General features: G+C 39.7%; 1 protein-coding gene across 2 annotated transcripts; it reads right to left on the bottom strand.

The window, feature by feature from the left end:
- Positions 1–457: 457 nt before the first annotated feature.
- On the bottom strand, positions 458–16,642 carry LOC113515258 (protein sel-1 homolog 1). Of its 2 annotated transcripts, none has more exons than XM_052900401.1 (13): positions 16,103–16,642; positions 15,554–15,678; positions 14,723–14,813; positions 14,061–14,284; positions 13,371–13,566; positions 11,896–12,038; positions 10,162–10,287; positions 9,520–9,642; positions 7,634–7,739; positions 6,225–6,373; positions 4,620–4,982; positions 2,767–3,438; positions 458–2,521 (listed from the first exon to the last, which is right to left on the bottom strand). In XM_052900401.1, the coding sequence occupies exons 1-12, from the start codon at positions 16,365–16,367 to the stop codon at positions 2,929–2,931; spliced, it is 2,421 nt and encodes an 806-aa protein (XP_052756361.1). In that variant the 5' UTR covers positions 16,368–16,642; the 3' UTR covers positions 458–2,521; positions 2,767–2,928. The 2 variants fall into 2 exon arrangements, with proteins under 2 accessions (XP_052756361.1, XP_052756362.1); XM_052900402.1 differs by having other exon boundaries at positions 15,554–15,675; positions 16,103–16,641.
- Positions 16,643–17,029: the final 387 nt, after the last annotated feature.

Below are 17,029 nucleotides of genomic sequence, written 5' to 3'. Positions count from 1 at the left end.
GTAACTATCTTATCGTATCGCTCTATTGTTGATAATTAAGACTATGCAAACAGTGACTCTAAGAACCGACAACCGATAGGGAAGCAAGGTGCTTGAGTGGTGACCGCGTACGGATAAACGTAGTATAGGACGATCCCTTCACTAGATGGAGTAACGACCTCAAATGCATTGCAGGATGTCAGTGGATGCAGGTGGCTCAGGACCGTTCTTTATGGCAGTCTATGGGGGAGGCTTATGTCCAGCAGTGGACGTGTAATGGCTGAAATGATGATGATGACGGACACAGATAATAATATATTAATTTATTAAACTTTAATTAACCTAGATAGTGTAAATGGCGGATTTTAACACCATATGGCGTTATCCACCAGTCGGCCATAGACAGGAATAACAGAAAATAAAATTAACGCTGCAACATAGTATACTTGTAATTGAATAAAAAAAAATACAAGTACCATAAATAGAAAATTGCTATTTATTTACAAAATCACACATTCAATTATGATATAAAAATTATGGAATATTTACAGAAAATAGGTAACATTTTTTAAATAAAAAATATATTAACACGACCCTTTTTAGTTGGTAACGAATTTATGTCATGAAAGTATGCCTTGATGATAATGTAAACTAAACAATTGATACGGCGTATCTATAAAACTTTAGTAGTTTTTTTATTCTCACCATTTTTCTCTGTTTAAACAGAATGTATACTAATAAACAGAAGACCTTAGATTAGGCGTGAAGGATATGTATGTATGTTAGTAGTGATAAAAAATTATTTGGTTTGCTAGCGAAGTTTTTAGATATCTTAGATTATATAGATAGAGTGTCTCCATAGAAATGCTTCGAGAAAAACGGCTCAACTTTTTCATACAATTTTGCGTGGCAAATAGCTATGAGTAATTAATTCCTTTATAACTTCTATATTTATCTTATAATTTCTGCATCTTTTTAATGACTCATTTTATTTATTAAATAATACGTCAAACTACATTTTATGCGTATTAATCAATTAACCTTTCTTTGCATAATGGTGGAAATTTCCATCATAACATTAAATGCCGAAAAATTATATAAAAGAACAAGTTCACTTTAAGTTGATCGTGTCTGGATACCTTTTTAATGTCCATTGCAGAAAAAAATATATAGCTGTCTAATTTCTTTTTTTACAATTCCCCTTTTAACATGAATTATATCACCTTGATTTATTTCACCAATAAAAAAACATGCAAAAAAGGGTTAATCAATTCGTCGTTATCGCTAGCAAATCCATGAATTGGGCCTCTAAGAAAACTTTTAGATATTGTCTGTTACGCTAAATTCCCAATTTAAATAAAAGTGACAAAACAGTATAATAGTTAAAAATAGATTTGTTTAGCTTTTATTGATAAGAAGATTAAGGTTAAAGGAAAATCAAAAGCCTCTTCATTTCGACATAGTTTCTAAACCGTGAGCTTAATAAAAAAAAAAAAAAAAAAAAACAATATCGACCTGTACAATTACTTATTACCTACTTCTATACAAGCATGAATGGTTCTAAATTTAAAAAAGTAGTCGCAATTCTAAAATTTAAAAGCGGTATAACAGTCAACTGGCTACTGAGACTTCAACGTCAGAGTGCCGAGGGATTTCTCCGGTGTTGCCAGCATTCGTGGAGTGCAGTAGTCCATCGCCATCGGGCGAAACAAGCTCGATTGCCACATTTGTTGTATAAAAAATAAAGCTTCATTCTTTTACATTTTGTATAATTTATTATTCAACAACAATTAAATATGTAAAAAAAAATTTTAATTATGTGCAAAATAAATTATTTAAGAACAGAGTGGTATGATTATAAGTCCTGGATTAAATATTGGATTCATATATAAGGCAAAAGCCTTATATATGAATCCATGCGCAGCCTAATATTCCTTGAGTCCGCAAAAAAAAAGGTAAATTAAATTCGACACTTTTTTACATTTGAAGAAACATTTAATTACCTTACTAAGGCCTCTAAAGCATAGATTGGTTAAAAATCGTCCAAATTTTAATCCAGCCCTGATGATTAAAATCTATTTACAATATGAGCTTAAAAGTGAGCTGTATCGTCTATAAACCCTAATAATATACACAAATCCTATTAAAATTAATAAGTTCTCTGTACAAAACATTAAACTCACGTGAGACGCATACGATAGGCCTTTTCGATAACGGCATCGTAAGACTCCTATCATGTTTCTAGTTATGAGTACTGAATACTCAATCAATGAAACTCTCAGTATCTCCTATTTTGTCAAGTCCTCACGTTTTCATGTCACTTGTAACACATATATCACATTTTTATAGTTCAATTCGCTGGTTGCGGCTGCGGTTGCGGTTGCGGTTGTGGTTGCGGCTGCGGCTGCGGGCGCGGTCGACGCAGGTAAAGTACGACTCCGAGCGCCCCGAGCAGCGCCGTGATGAGGTAAAGGTCCCAGTTGGACAGGAACATTGAGTCGCCTGACAGGAAGATCAGGCCCAAAGGACTCTCGAACAACGACTGAAAATACAATTTATTTACCATTAGAGAATAATCAAAATTATTATACAATATTTTTACGATAATATTGTATCATGTTGAAATATATAAATATATCAGAAAAGAACCAATGCCATGCCAACTTTTAGAATAAAATACATTTTATAAGAATGCTTCTCGGGCGCCGTGTCGGCGGCCAGGTCGTAGCATGTAGCAGCACACGTAGCACGCAGCACGCAGCACGCGGCACGCGGCGGCACACTCACCTCGTAGAGCTGGTCGAGCGCGACGAGCGCGTTGAGGCGGGCGAGCGCGAGCGCGGCGGGCAGGCGTGCCTCGGGCGCCGTGTCGGCGGCCAGGTCGTAGCATGTAGCAGCACACGTAGCACGCAGCACGCGGCACGCGGCACGCGGCACGCGGCGGCACACTCACCTCGTAGAGCTGGTCGAGCGCGACGAGCGCGTTGAGGCGGGCGAGCGCGAGCGCGGCGGGCAGGCGTGCCTCGGGCGCCGTGTCGGCGGCCAGGTCGTAGCATGTAGCAGCACACGTAGCACGCAGCACGCGGCACGCGGCACGCGGCACGCGGCGGCACACTCACCTCGTAGAGCTGGTCGAGCGCGACGAGCGCGTTGAGGCGGGCGAGCGCGAGCGCGGCGGGCAGGCGTGCCTCGGGCGCCGTGTCGGCGGCCAGGTCGTAGCATGTAGCAGCACACGTAGCACGCAGCACGCGGCACGCGGCACGCGGCACGCGGCGGCACACTCACCTCGTAGAGCTGGTCGAGCGCGACGAGCGCGTTGAGGCGGGCGAGCGCGAGCGCGGCGGGCAGGCGTGCCTCGGGCGCCGTGTCGGCGGCCAGGTCGTAGCAGCGCTTGGCGAGGTGCACGTCACGCGCCAGCCCCAGCCCGCGCTCGTGCATGTAGCCCAGGTTGAATGTCGCCTGCGGACCAGTGCACACCTTCAACTACCACTATGTATACGGTATGGGCCCAGGCCCAAATACGACAGTTATTGGAAAAATATAATGAACTTCTTACAATGTTTAGAGGGCATTCAAGTACCTAGTCCAGTCATTATTTTTTTATGAAGTAATGTAATATTACTATAGTACATTACTGCAGCGGCCAGCAACTGAGGCATTAATGAACGAACGTGCAAATGTGGGCCGAGGCGTAGCCGAGGCACACATACGTAAGTCCATCAATGCCTAGTTGCGGCATAGGCTTGTATGCTTGCTCGGCCCACATTCACACATTCGTCCATCAATGCCTCTCTCGCCGGCCGCTGCAATAATGTACTATACCTACATATTTATTAGTCTCAGCAAAACATAAAAAATATTCTATTCGAAATGGCCACCTTTGGCCTTTAATCTGTCTGGCCACGAATCTATGGATTTATGCACTGTTTCCAAGGGATAATTCGCCACTGCGTGCCCCAAAGATTTTTTTAAGAAACTCAATGTCGGCATGTCGTTCAGAGCAGGCCATGTCTTCTAAAACTGACCATAATTTGAAGTCTGGGCTAGATGTGGACCAGTCTTCAACTCTTATAAAGTCCGGAACGTTGGTTTCAAGCCAGGCTTGGGTAGTTCGTGCCTTGTGGCCAGGTGCAGAGTCCTGCTGGAAAGTCCGCAGTATATTTTTAAAAAGTGTATTGCTGAGAGGTTTCATAACACGATCCAAGAGTGTATCTTGATACACTTTGGCCGAAGTTTTTATTCCTTTTTCATAATAATGTAATTTTGTGTCTCCTTGATAAGACACGCCCCACCAGGACATGTCCTGTATATTGACGATAAGCACCGAACTTCAGATCTTGTTTTATAATACGCGACAGAGTTTTAATTTCTCGCGATAAGATTTTTTTGCTTTTTTACGGGATTTCGAAGAATTCTGGCTTTGACAGCATTAACAGCCTTTGTAGTTCTAACAGAATGCGGTCGCCCCGATATATAAATTTAACGACGTGTTATATATCAATGGAGAAGGGGAAGGTCAAGTCTTTAAGAATTATATTATGTCACATTTCACATTACTTGCCTTATGGAACTCATTTGCCATTTCATGTCATACAGATACAAATACCAGAATCAGAGATAACATTCTTTAACAGACGTACCTGCGCATTGTGCAGTTGTTCTGATGCTATCCTGTAATGATGGGCTGCTGCGTCCAGATCCTGATGGGTTCCCAGCCCGTAATAGTGGTAGTCTCCCAACTTCACTCTGGCGGCTGCGCAACCCTGAGACGCCGCACGTGACCACAGCTGCAGCGCCCGAGGGTATCGCTGCTCAGGTGGGTAAGGTCCTACTACTCCTTCGTCCAAGATGAAGGCAGCATTGGACTGTGCTACCTCTAGCCCGCGTTCAGCAAGGGCGAGGTACTGGAGGAGGGAGGAGGAAGTCGAACGAGCCCTCCACGCCGCATGAGCGAGCATCAGTCGTGAACTCCACGGTCCCCGCTCGCAGACATTCTTGAATAGCTGGAACAATTAAAATAACTAAAGACTTGTACAGATTAAAGAGAAGTTTATCTGGTAAACTACTAATCCATAATCCAATCCAATTATTCACTTGTGTTCAAGTTTCTATAACTATAATACATAGATTATGAATGGAGACAAAAAAACTAATTAAAAATTAATTTATAGAATAATAAAATTTATATATATATATTCTTTATTGCACTTGTAAGTTACATATAAAATAATGTATTTATAAATGTTGTGAGCAAGGGTGGACTTATCTCTGACAGAGATCTCTTCCAGTCAACCCAGTACAGTGAGAAAGCATTTCGTTAGCGGCCAGCTGAAGTGCTACAACTATTAATACATAAACAAATATACAGTTAAATAAAATATTAAAATATATAATAAAATATTACATAAATACATACACTATAAATACATACAATACCTACCTACTTATATATGTTAAAATAAATTAATATACTACTTACATTAGAAATTTTGTTTAATGATTTTAAGATTTGACAGTTCAATTAGAAAAATACAAAAAAAAAATATTACTCACGGGAAAGAAAATTTATTTATAGTTTTTTTTTTGTTTTTAATGAATGTATAATGGAATGGCAACCTCGCCCGAGCTAACGGTATACACTCGCGAGGCACCAGTGAGAGATGATAGGTGAGAATTAATAGGCAGGTCAGTTAGCCCATCGTGATGAATACACCTGGAATTCAGCACGATGGCTCCCAGGGCGGACCACGTAGAGGTCGACCTGACAGGGTACTTTGCTAGCAATAGGACTGGTAGTCTGCATTACTAATAATCCGTTCCCCCTAGTTTTTATGGTAGGCTTAGTTGTTGTATCATATCACATATGTTGAATGTATCAAGAAGTCTTTTTAACTGTTTTTTTTTATACCACTGAGGTGGCAAACAAGCATACTGCCCTCCTGATGATAAGCGGTTACCGTAGCCTATCAACGCCTGCAATACCAGGGTTATTGCGCGCGTCACTAACCCTGAAGAAACCTCCTTTTGAAGAACCCCTTGCTGTACTCTCTTGGAAAAACCACGGCAAGAGAGCCCATTCTATAACCTGAGCGTTCGAGGAAGAAAACATCTCTGAAACCGCATTGTACGCGACCATCTACACTAGTATGGAGAGTGGGTATGAGGCTGAACTTCCTGTCGGTGGTAGAAAATGGGCGTGGACATAGAGGTGCCCACGACGGGCAGTAGTGCGGCGGCGGCGGTACCTCGACGGCGGTGGTGCAGGAGCGCAGCACGCCGAGCCCCTGCGCGTGCATGTGCGCGAGGTGGTACAGCGCCAGCACGTGGCCGGACTGCGACGCCAGCGAGAAGTACTTGTTGGCCTGCTTGAAGTCACGCCGCACGCCCACCCCTCCTGCCATTTACAATACACACCTTTTAACACTAAGTCCCGCACGAATACCCCGATAGGGTTCACAATTATCAAATAAAAAAGACCTAAAGCTTTAAAGCAAAGGACCAAAGCGAGGTGGTCGTAATAAAGGGGCATTCTAGTATTACGTAACGCAATTTGGGGAGGGGCGGATCTTTTAAAACGTTACGATGCATTAAGAGGCGGAGGGGGGGAGGGGGGTCGAACAACGCGTCTTGTAACATTGTATTATTTATTTAAATAAATAAAAAAATAACTAAGAAATTAAAATCTCCCAAGTTGGCAATCTTTTTTTTACGTGGAATTTTATATTTCACGTGGAATCCCTCATCTGTATTACACGTTATTTTTTTTTATTCGTTGCCAGTATTCGTTAGTGTGATTACTTTTAGATAAAAATGATCGCTTGGGTGATGGGTGTTATGTAACATTTAGGGAAGGAAGGTTAGTACAGAAAATGTGTACAATTTTGCGTCTTACATGGGAGGGAAGAAGGTCAAAAACCTTCAAAAATATTGCGTTACGTAATATATGAACGTCCCCTAACGACCAGAAATCCTGTGTTGTAACTCTGTGATAATGAAGTAAAAATATAATGTGCAGACATCCTTTTTATCAACAGGAAACATTCTCGTCACACATTCCCACTACTGGCGGTTCAGTAATAGACAAAATCTTCAATGGCAAAAACATTAAAAAAAGAGAGTGGTGAGGCCCCAATCACAATCCCAAAGCAAAGCTAAGGTTGTTTTATATAAAGCATGTGTAGGATATCAATCCTAGGGTTCAAATTGTAAATAAATTTAATCAATAATTAAAAAAAAAAACAATAAGTATTTTACAATAAAACAAATAAATTTTTAAATTGTCCAAGTTAACAAACACTCTCTCTCCAACGCCAACAATCACCGGCGTGCATATCTTGCGAATGAGTCCCGTGACCAAGCGTCATGTTATAAATATATATATATATATATATATATATATATATATATATATATATATATATATATATATATATATATATATATATATATATATATATATACAAAATGTTAGTTTGTCTACTTGTTTTTAAAACTCAATTATAAGAGTTGACATATAAACATTGGTGAGTATTATCTCACCACACATGGATCATAACTCCTCCAACCAAAAATCCTCATGGATTTTATAAAAAAAAAACTATCAGAAAAATGATTTTTATTTAAATTAAGAATTTATTGAAATGCAAAGACTTACCAAAGTACATAAAACCCAAATGCAGCTGTCCCTCCACCCAGCCCTGGTTGGCTGCCATCGTGAAGTACTTGAATGCCGAGGTCGTATCTTTCGGTACTCCACGTCCCTGCATATATACATAATAACATTTTTACATTTTTTTTATTTATAATTAGTTTTTTTTTTAATGCACGATAATGGAATGGTAACCCCGCCTGCGCTACCATTAGGTATACGCTAACGAGGCACCAGTGAGGGGTGATAGGTGATGACGAAAGCAGATCCTATCGTGACGAATACCACTAGAATTGGGGGGAAGGGCTTTTTAGTAATGCGGATTACCAATCCCACTGCTGACAATATACCCTAACAGGTCAAACTCCCCGTGGCCCCCCTGGAAAAACCATCGTGCTGAAATCCAAGTATATTTATCACGATGGGCTAACTGACCTGCCTTTTCATCCTCACCCATCATTACTCTCTGGTGCCCCGCCAGCGTATACCGTCAGCGCAGACAGAGTTAGCATTCCATTATCATCCATTAAAAAAAAACACCCTCTAGAATTAACCACGATAGTATTCAGGGGGAACCATGTGGAAGTCAGCCTGATGAGGTGTATTGCTAGTAATGGGGAAATTAGACTCTAATACTAACAATCTCTTTCCCCCAATTAAATTGTGTTAAAAAAAAACCAACTTCAAATGTGGCAATACCAGTTATTTTGATTTTTAAAACTAAACTATGAAACTGATTTAGATTTAGAGTCCTCAGGAATGGCAACGTATGGGGGGTATCATGGACGAAACAGTATACTTTGTTATGTCCATGGTACTGCTCATGTCTATAGGCGACGGTCACCACTTTCCATCAGGTGGGCCGTCAGCCTGTTTGCCATTCTAAGTTGTATAAAATAAAAAAAAATAAATAAAAAAAGATAAAATTTCTATGGGATAAATCTATAAGCATATCCTTTCAGATAAAAGTAAAACCAAAGAGGTCCATTAAGGGGTGGGGAGGGTAGTGATAGTAATGCGGTTTAACACCCCATTGTCCCCCCTGGAGACCATCATGCTGAATTCCAGGTGTATTCATCATGATGGGCCCTTACCCATTATAATTATTCATATACCATTAAAACAGGGGGGGGGGGGAGGGTTGGTTAGTAATGAAGACTAAAAATCCCATTGCTAGCAATATAGCCAACCAGGTCGACCTCCTCGCGGTTCTCCCTGGAAACTATCATGATTAATTCCTGATGAATTCATAATGATGGGCTAACTGGCCTGTTTTCGTTCTCATCTATCACCCTTCACTGGTGCTCCGCCAGCGTATCCCGTTAGCGCACGCAGGGTTACCATTCCATTTTCAATAAAAAAAAACAGGGGGACCCCCCTCTGTTTTTTTTTTTTATTGATTATGATTTACCATTTCATTATTGTTAATTTAAAAAAAGCAGTATCCTGTTTATGATTATTCCTCTCCATCCAAAGGTTGCCTGCAAGAGATCACTCTTAGCGATAAGGTCGCCCATTGTTTTCTCATTGTGATTATTTCTTGTAATTGTTTATATTTATAATAAGTTTACTATTGTAATCTTTTAGAGGAAACAATAAAGGGTATCTATCTATCTATCCCTTCATTTTATAAAATCATCACCATCATATTATTTACTGTCATTGACTGTCCACTGCTGGACATAGTCTTGCCATTGGGAGTTTTAGCCTGTAGTTGCCACGCTTGGCAAATGGGTTGGCAATCGCATTTAGGCTTTGGTATTGTTTTACAAGGGATGCTCCTGCTCATCCCTCGAACATTAACTTCCCATAGTTGCTTCTTACGACACCCATGAGAAAGGAAGAGGTGATCCTTTCTATGCCGGGATCAAACAGCATGTTAAAATTCTGACCTGTAAATACATAATGCCCAGTCCGCTCTGCCCCACAGGATTGTTCAGTTCGGCCGCCTTTTTGAAGTAACGCAGTGCGGTCTCGTTGTCCGGTTTGATACCGTCGCCACCTTCTAGATAGATCTGGAAGATCACACGCACTATATTAAGACAAAGATTACACATGTTTTTAGCCAACTTCAAAAAGAAGGAACATCTTTTTTATGCAACTTAGAATGGCAAACAAGCTGATGGCACCTGATGGAAAGTGGTAGCCGTCGCCTATAGACATGAGCAGTACCATGAACGTAACAGAGTATACTGTTTCGCCCATGATACTCCGCATGCGTTACCATTCCTGAGGACTCAGGTGTTATTACTCTGTACCCTGTAAATTCACTGCCATATCCCACCCTTAATTCAAATCTGTTACCTCATAACTCTGTCAGTTGTAAACCGATTTGGTAAACTCCTTTTTTTAGCTGAAAGGATATACTTAGATTGGTCCCATTGAAATTTCATCAAAATCGGTACAGTAATTTAGTTTTGAAATCAACATATTTGGTATTGCCACAACAGAAGTTGATTATTTTTTTTTTTTGTAGAATCTTCATTTGTAGTCTTTCTCAACCAGTGCGTGTGAAATGAAAAGACCATCCGTACCTTTCCCAAGAAGGCGTTGGCGACCGCGTTCCCAGTCTTGGCGGCCTGTTGGAAGTAGTGGAGCGCTTTGTTCATGTCCAGGGTGACGCCGCGCCCGCCCTGGAAGTGCAGCTGGCCTAATCCCACCTGCAAGGGGGAAAAGGGGTTGTTAGTAATGGAGACTGAGAATCCCATTGCTAGCAATATATTCAACCAGGTCGACCTCCTCGCGGTTCCCCCTGGAAACTATCATGATTAATTCCTGATGAATTCATTGTGATGGGCTAACTGGCCTATTTTCATCCTCATTGATAACCCTTCACAGGTGCCCCGCCAGCGTATACCATTAGCGCAGGCGGGGTTGCCATTCCATTTTCATACAATAAAAAAAATCCCACCTGCAGTAACATAATAAATACACATATATAACATTCGTTACACGCGTTCATGTCGCCTAACTTCAGGCTGCTGCTGGAAATTAGTGTTTTGCTTTTAAGCAAAACTATCACTGAGCTGTAGCCTATTTGGGTCACTGCGACACACATGGCGAAAACATAGTTTCGTATTTTATCTTTTGTTTTATATTTAAAAGGGTGTAATTAATTTGATTGTATAAACACATTTGTTAATTTACGTGTGTCATAAATGGCTCAAATAAAGTGTTTATCTATCTATCTATAGAAATTCACTTTTAAACTTGTGTTCCACAAAACATGAACTGATAAAATATTATCATGGAAATAGGGAATCAGTTTCTACTCGATCAAGCATTACCTTGAGCAGAGCTGTGTTTAAGTTTGCCCAAACACATTCAATAATACGCTCTTCTAAGAGGCTATTGTAATGCATAGTGACGCTGTACCGTCAATTCTAATAGTTTCTCGAATTTGAAGCCTTAAAACCGCACGATTCGTAGTCTATCTGTCGGATATTATCACGATCTGCTGGTGGTACTTGGTAAAATTGCTGTACTTTTTTTTTTAATGAGTGAAAATGTAATGGTAACTCTGTTATCGTGAAATCTGTTATTGGTGAAAGACACCAGTGAAAGATTACAGATGTAGATGACAGCAAGTTAATTAACATCGAGACAAGGTTAACAGGTCATCAAGACAAATTTAACAAGATTTATAGTTTCTAGGGGGAACTGTGTGGAGATCGACCTTACGTATATATTGCTGTTAGAGATTGCTATTAATAAGGATCTAACTTTTTTTTGCTAGCAATACACCTTATTAGGTTGACCTCCGTGCGGTTCTTCCTGGAAACCATCGGGGTTAATTCTAGTGAAATTCGTCACGATGAGCTAACTGACCTGCTTCATCCTTCCCCATCATCTTTCACTGGTACCCCGCTGGTGTATACCGATAGCGCAGGTGGAGTTACCATTCCATTATCACCCATTAAAAAATAAAAACTTCGCCTTTGCTTGCAAAACACCTTATCAGGTCGACCTCCACGCGTTTTACCCTGGAAACCATCACGGTTAATTCTAATGGAATTCATTACGATGGACTAAACGATCTCCTTTTCCATCCTCACCTGTCGTCCCTCACTGGCGCTCCGCCAGCTTTTACTGATAGCGAAGACGGGATTTACCATTCTATCATCACCCATTAAAAAAACATGCTTTCATTGTCACCTATCATTTTTTATTGGTTCCCCATCAGCGACAGCATCCGTAAGACTTCATTATCAACCCCCCCCCCCCCCCCCCCGCTCCGGGCGTACAGTATGAGTATAGCGTGTGGTGACCTGCGCCTGCACGTCGCCCTTCTCGGCCAGCAGCTGGTAGTACTCGATGAGGTCGGTGTCGAGCGCGCCACCGGCCGCCTCCTCGTCCAAAAGTCGCGCGCGCTGCACGCCTGGACCGCCGCTTGCCGACACCTGGCTGGCTACTGCTCAACACAACAATACAACATTTTTTTTATTGGTGATAATGAAATAGTAAACCCCACTCGCGCTATCGGCATACACCGGCGGGGCACCAGTGATAAATGATAGGTGAGGATGAAGCAGGTCAGTTAGCCCATCGTGACGAATTCAACAAGATTTGTTCACGATGGTTTCCAGGGGGAGCCACGTGGAAGTCGACCTGATAGAGCATATTGCTAGCAATGGGGCTTTCAAACTCCATTGCTAACAATCCCTTTCCCCCCACATTACAACAATTACCAGCTCCATTGCTAGCAATATACCCTGTCAGATCGACTTCCACGTGGTCCCCCCTGGAAACCATCGTGCTGAATTCCAGGTGGATTCATCACGGTAGGCTAACTGACCTGCCTTTTCATCCTCACCTATCATCCCTCACTGGTGTCCCGCCTGCGTATACCGTTCCCGCAGGAGAGGTTACCATTCCATTATCATCCACTGACTATGATGTATTGTTCCCCCTGGAAACCATAGTGGATTAACCACTATTTCTTATTTATTATTTTCGCTCAATTGATCACTATGAGCCAACTGATCTGCCTTTATTCTCAACTGTCACCCTTCACTGGTACCCCACCAGCGTATACCGATAGCACAGGCGGTGTTAATATTCCATCTTCACCCATTAAAAAAGAAAAACTTACTTTTTATTACTTTCGTCTTATTTAAAGTTCAAAGAATAAGACAGGAAAGTCACACCAAAGTTGAGGTGATATTAGAGACGTTGCAGGTATATAGAGCAGTTACGAGAGACAGATATCAATGGAAAAGATTGGAAGAGGATTATGCCAACTGACAAACAGACATTTAGAAACAAACAATTTATTTTATACCACTAAAGTGGCTAACAAGCAGTGGCGTAGCTAGGTAACCAAAGGCCCTGGGGCAAAAAATAAACCAGCCTAAGAATACAGGGGAATTCCCCGCAAGTTTCAAACAAAGATGTTCGAGACTTGTCGGGAATTCCCCCGTATTTTTTCAAATAAGTTGCCATTATTAAAGTCGCGTTCCTGGAATCTGATTTCTTTATATTCCGAGTAAGTGAAATTTTCACTAGTTCAATTTATAGTTTGTAAATCAGAGTCCGAGCGACTCCTGAGCTTGGGGACCCCGGGATACTGCCCCGTCTAGCCCTTCGGTAGTTACGCCACTGCTAACAAGCATAGGGCCCACCTGACGGTAAACGGTTACCGTAGCCTATAAACGCTTGCAATACCAACCTCTTTATCCCTTTTTATCATTCAACAAAATAACTTCAAGGAATAATTTGAAATCAGTACCTAACTATGACATACCTTTAGCAGCTACTTTCATGTACAGGTCCATGGCTTTAGGGCAGGAGCTGGGTACAGTGACACCGGACCAGTGACGATACGCTAGCGCCATCTGCGCGAAATCACTGTCACCCAGTGCCCCTAAAGTGTAGTGTACAAGCGCCTTAGCTTGAGACACTGGGACCCCTGTCCCAGTTGCATATAAAAAGCCCATACCCTGCAAATTATATAATATCAGATTACAAAGACAAATTAAAAACTTATTTACTTATAAGTATGTACTATTAAAGTACTATAGTGATAGTGGCAACCATGACCTATAGACATAAGCAGTACCATGGACATAACAGTTTTTTTTTTGGGTGAAAATGGAATGGTAACCCCGCCTGCACTAACGGGATACGCTGGCGGAGCACCAGTGAAGGGTGATAGATGAGAATGAAAACAGGCCAGTTAGCCCAACATGATGAATTTATAAGAAATTAACCATGATAGTTTCCAGGGAGAACCGCGAGGAGGTCAACCTGGCTGGGTATATTGCTAGCAATGGGATTCTTAGTCTCCATTACTAACAATCCCTTTCCCCCCAGACATAACAGAGTATACTGTTACACTCATGATACCCATTTTGTATGAAAAAAAAAAAAACATCCATATAAACTGTCACGTTTTTAATAGTGCTAGGATTAATGTTGTTAAAACTTTGCTTACCGCATGAGCCTCTCCATTTCCCTGTTCAGCCAACTCTTCGAATATTGCTTTAGCAGCCTCTATGTCCATATCTACACCCTCTCCGAACACATGCGACCAGGCCAATTTGATCTTAGCCGGGATATAACCCCGGTCGGCCGATTGTTTCACCTGCATAATAGCTGATCGTATATCTGGGGATCGTCGCCGGAGTTTTGCAGTGGCTGCATCATATAGTTCTTTTGCTGAAAACAAAATATATAAGTATATAGAAATCGTGAATCCCTAGGAGAATAATATAAACTAGCAAATATTCTCGCCATAACTTCACAGTATATATATGCAAACATTTTGTATATATGCAGGAATCCTTAACTGTTTCTTAAAAACAGCAATCTTAATAATCTTAACACTAGATACAAATACAAACTTGCAGTTCCCAAGTCTCATTTAGATAAAGTTAATAGGTCCTTTATGGGAATGGGCATTTAATGTTATAAAAAGATATTTAATCTAATACTACTTGAAGAAAGCCTATTACATTCTAAATGATTACTTAAATGACAAGCATGCATAGTGTTAGTGGATCATGCACGGGCTTTTAAGTATCATGTAATTTTAGACAGTACATTTAAATAAATACACAAAATATTAACAGAGATATAAAATAAAAAAAAAACTACCTTCTTTTAATTCAGGTGTCAATTCTACCTCTTCTTCTTCAGGTAACGGTGGTAAAGTATTCAGAATATCTTGGGGATGCTCTCCCAACTTCTGCAAAAACAAATTTCTTTCAATAATTTACAAATAGTACTCAAGTGTGGCATAATTGAATTTTAGATATAAAAGGGTCTAAGATGCATATCAAAATTTTTGTAAAAAATGAAATTCACTTTTTAAATTTTTAAAAGTCAATCTGAAATCTCTACAATTAAAATTTTATTTTGATATCACAGCAAATTTTATTCCAAGAACAACAATATGAACAAAATTTCAAAAACATTGAAGTCCAAAATTATTAAAAATTTCATTTATTCATATAAACTGTCCATAAAATAGTTATGTCATGAAACTGACTATTAAAATACTAGTTTTTTTTTAATGGATGACAATGGAATGGCAACCCCGCCCGCACCAGCAATATACGCTGGCGGGGCACCAGTGATAGATGATAGGTGAGAATGAGAAGGCAGGTCAGTTAGCCCATCGTGATGAATACACTTGGAATTCAGCACGATGGTTTCCAAGGGAGACCACGGGGAGGTCGACCTGTTAGGGTATATTATTAGCAATGGAACTGATAATCCGCATTACTAACAATCCCTTCTCCCCCAAAATACTAGATTAAGAGATATGTTTTGAAATGTGGCACCTTAGAATTACCCCAATATCACACTAATAATACCTTAATATTGATCCTTTTTGTATTAGATCATATATCTAAATATTGTTCAAGCTATTATATTTTAAAATATATTACAAAAAAAAAATAGGATAATAATGATAATAATCACCTCTAGTTCACTGGCTGTGGAATCTCCATCTTTAGGATCGTGTATCCAAGTAGGCTCTGTGTGTCTGAGAAGACTCTTCTTCAGCAGCTTCAATGTATACTCCATTTGTTCTAATTGGCTATCTGCTGAACAAATAGAATAGATAATATACTTAGTTAATTAATACAATTATGTATACATTTATTAAATCATGTCATAATAATAAAAGTCCATATTATAATCAGTGTATGTGACATGCCAAATTACTGAACACATTTTGATAGAATTTTGTAGTGATTACTTAGTACCTGGTTCAACCCAGATAGGATACTTTTTATAAAAAATTTACAATGCATACAAAATTGCAAGCATAATAAGTGTTTAAAGCAATAAGAATAACATGTTCAAATATTTATTGCTAAGGTATAAAAAATTTCAAATTATAATAATGTAATTTAGGTTACTACAAAAATACTAAAATTGTGGTAAGCGGGTACCCTTAGGGATGTAAGCTGTTTACAAAAATCATTAGCAATTGTCACTAATCACAAGCAATTTCTAGAAAGTAACCTTTATTATTATCTTCATCCTTTGGCTCTATCTTGGTTTTCTTGAAGGCTTCCGCATATTCCTGGAGTGTGAGAATCTCTTTATTCACCGCTTCCGTGAGCTGTTTCATGTAATCAGAGTCCCCCTGAGCATTCGTATCCAGGGATTCGACAATGTCATCTTCGTCTTCCGATTTTTCACTTTCTTTACGAGATTCAGGTCCCAGCAGCTCACAGGCCACGAGACAGACACACATCCACAAAATACACAATTCTTTCCGTCCCATTTTTACGAAATAACAACAATAACAATAAAATAAGTTAAAGATTACGTGTCCCTAAATGACACTTATGAGGATCGAACCGGTATATAGTATAATATATATTATTCTACCACTAATAAATTAACGGGTGTATTTACTACTTCACTTTTATAAATTGCTTTAGTTTTCCTTCGGGTTGTGGGACGCGTTTCCTAAATATTTGAATTTGAGTTTGGATTATTTTGATAGTTTAGAAGATAATCTTTGGAAGTATCTATATAGGCAGATAAATAGTAGATTTAGTAGTAATTACCCAGTGCGCATTTACTACATTTTACTTTTCTAAGGGCAATAATGTTAAGAACCTTCTTGGTTTAATGGCAGGCGATATGCATTCTAGCAGCGCTTGTCAATGTAAAATAAAAAATAATAATAGAATAAAAATGACGGATTATCCTTTTGTCTTAGATACTATGAGCATTGACTGAACTTGCTAACTGACTAATATTAACTAGTGTAGGTAACCAAAATCCTAGTCCTGGTTTTTCTTAATACTGATCCTGATCCTGGCGTTGCTTAATACTAGTGAGTGCTACTACCAATTTCCTATATTAAATAAATGTAGTAATATAGTAATATTTTTCATACTTTATTTAAATAAATAGTTAAATACTATGGTTGGATTT

Source organism: Galleria mellonella, unplaced genomic scaffold (assembly GCF_026898425.1).
Source record: "Galleria mellonella isolate WM207_F2 unplaced genomic scaffold, CSIRO_AGI_GalMel_v1 utg65, whole genome shotgun sequence".
Taxonomy (NCBI): Eukaryota; Metazoa; Arthropoda; class Insecta; order Lepidoptera; family Pyralidae; genus Galleria; species Galleria mellonella.
This window is presented reverse-complemented; position numbering and strand designations above follow the sequence as displayed.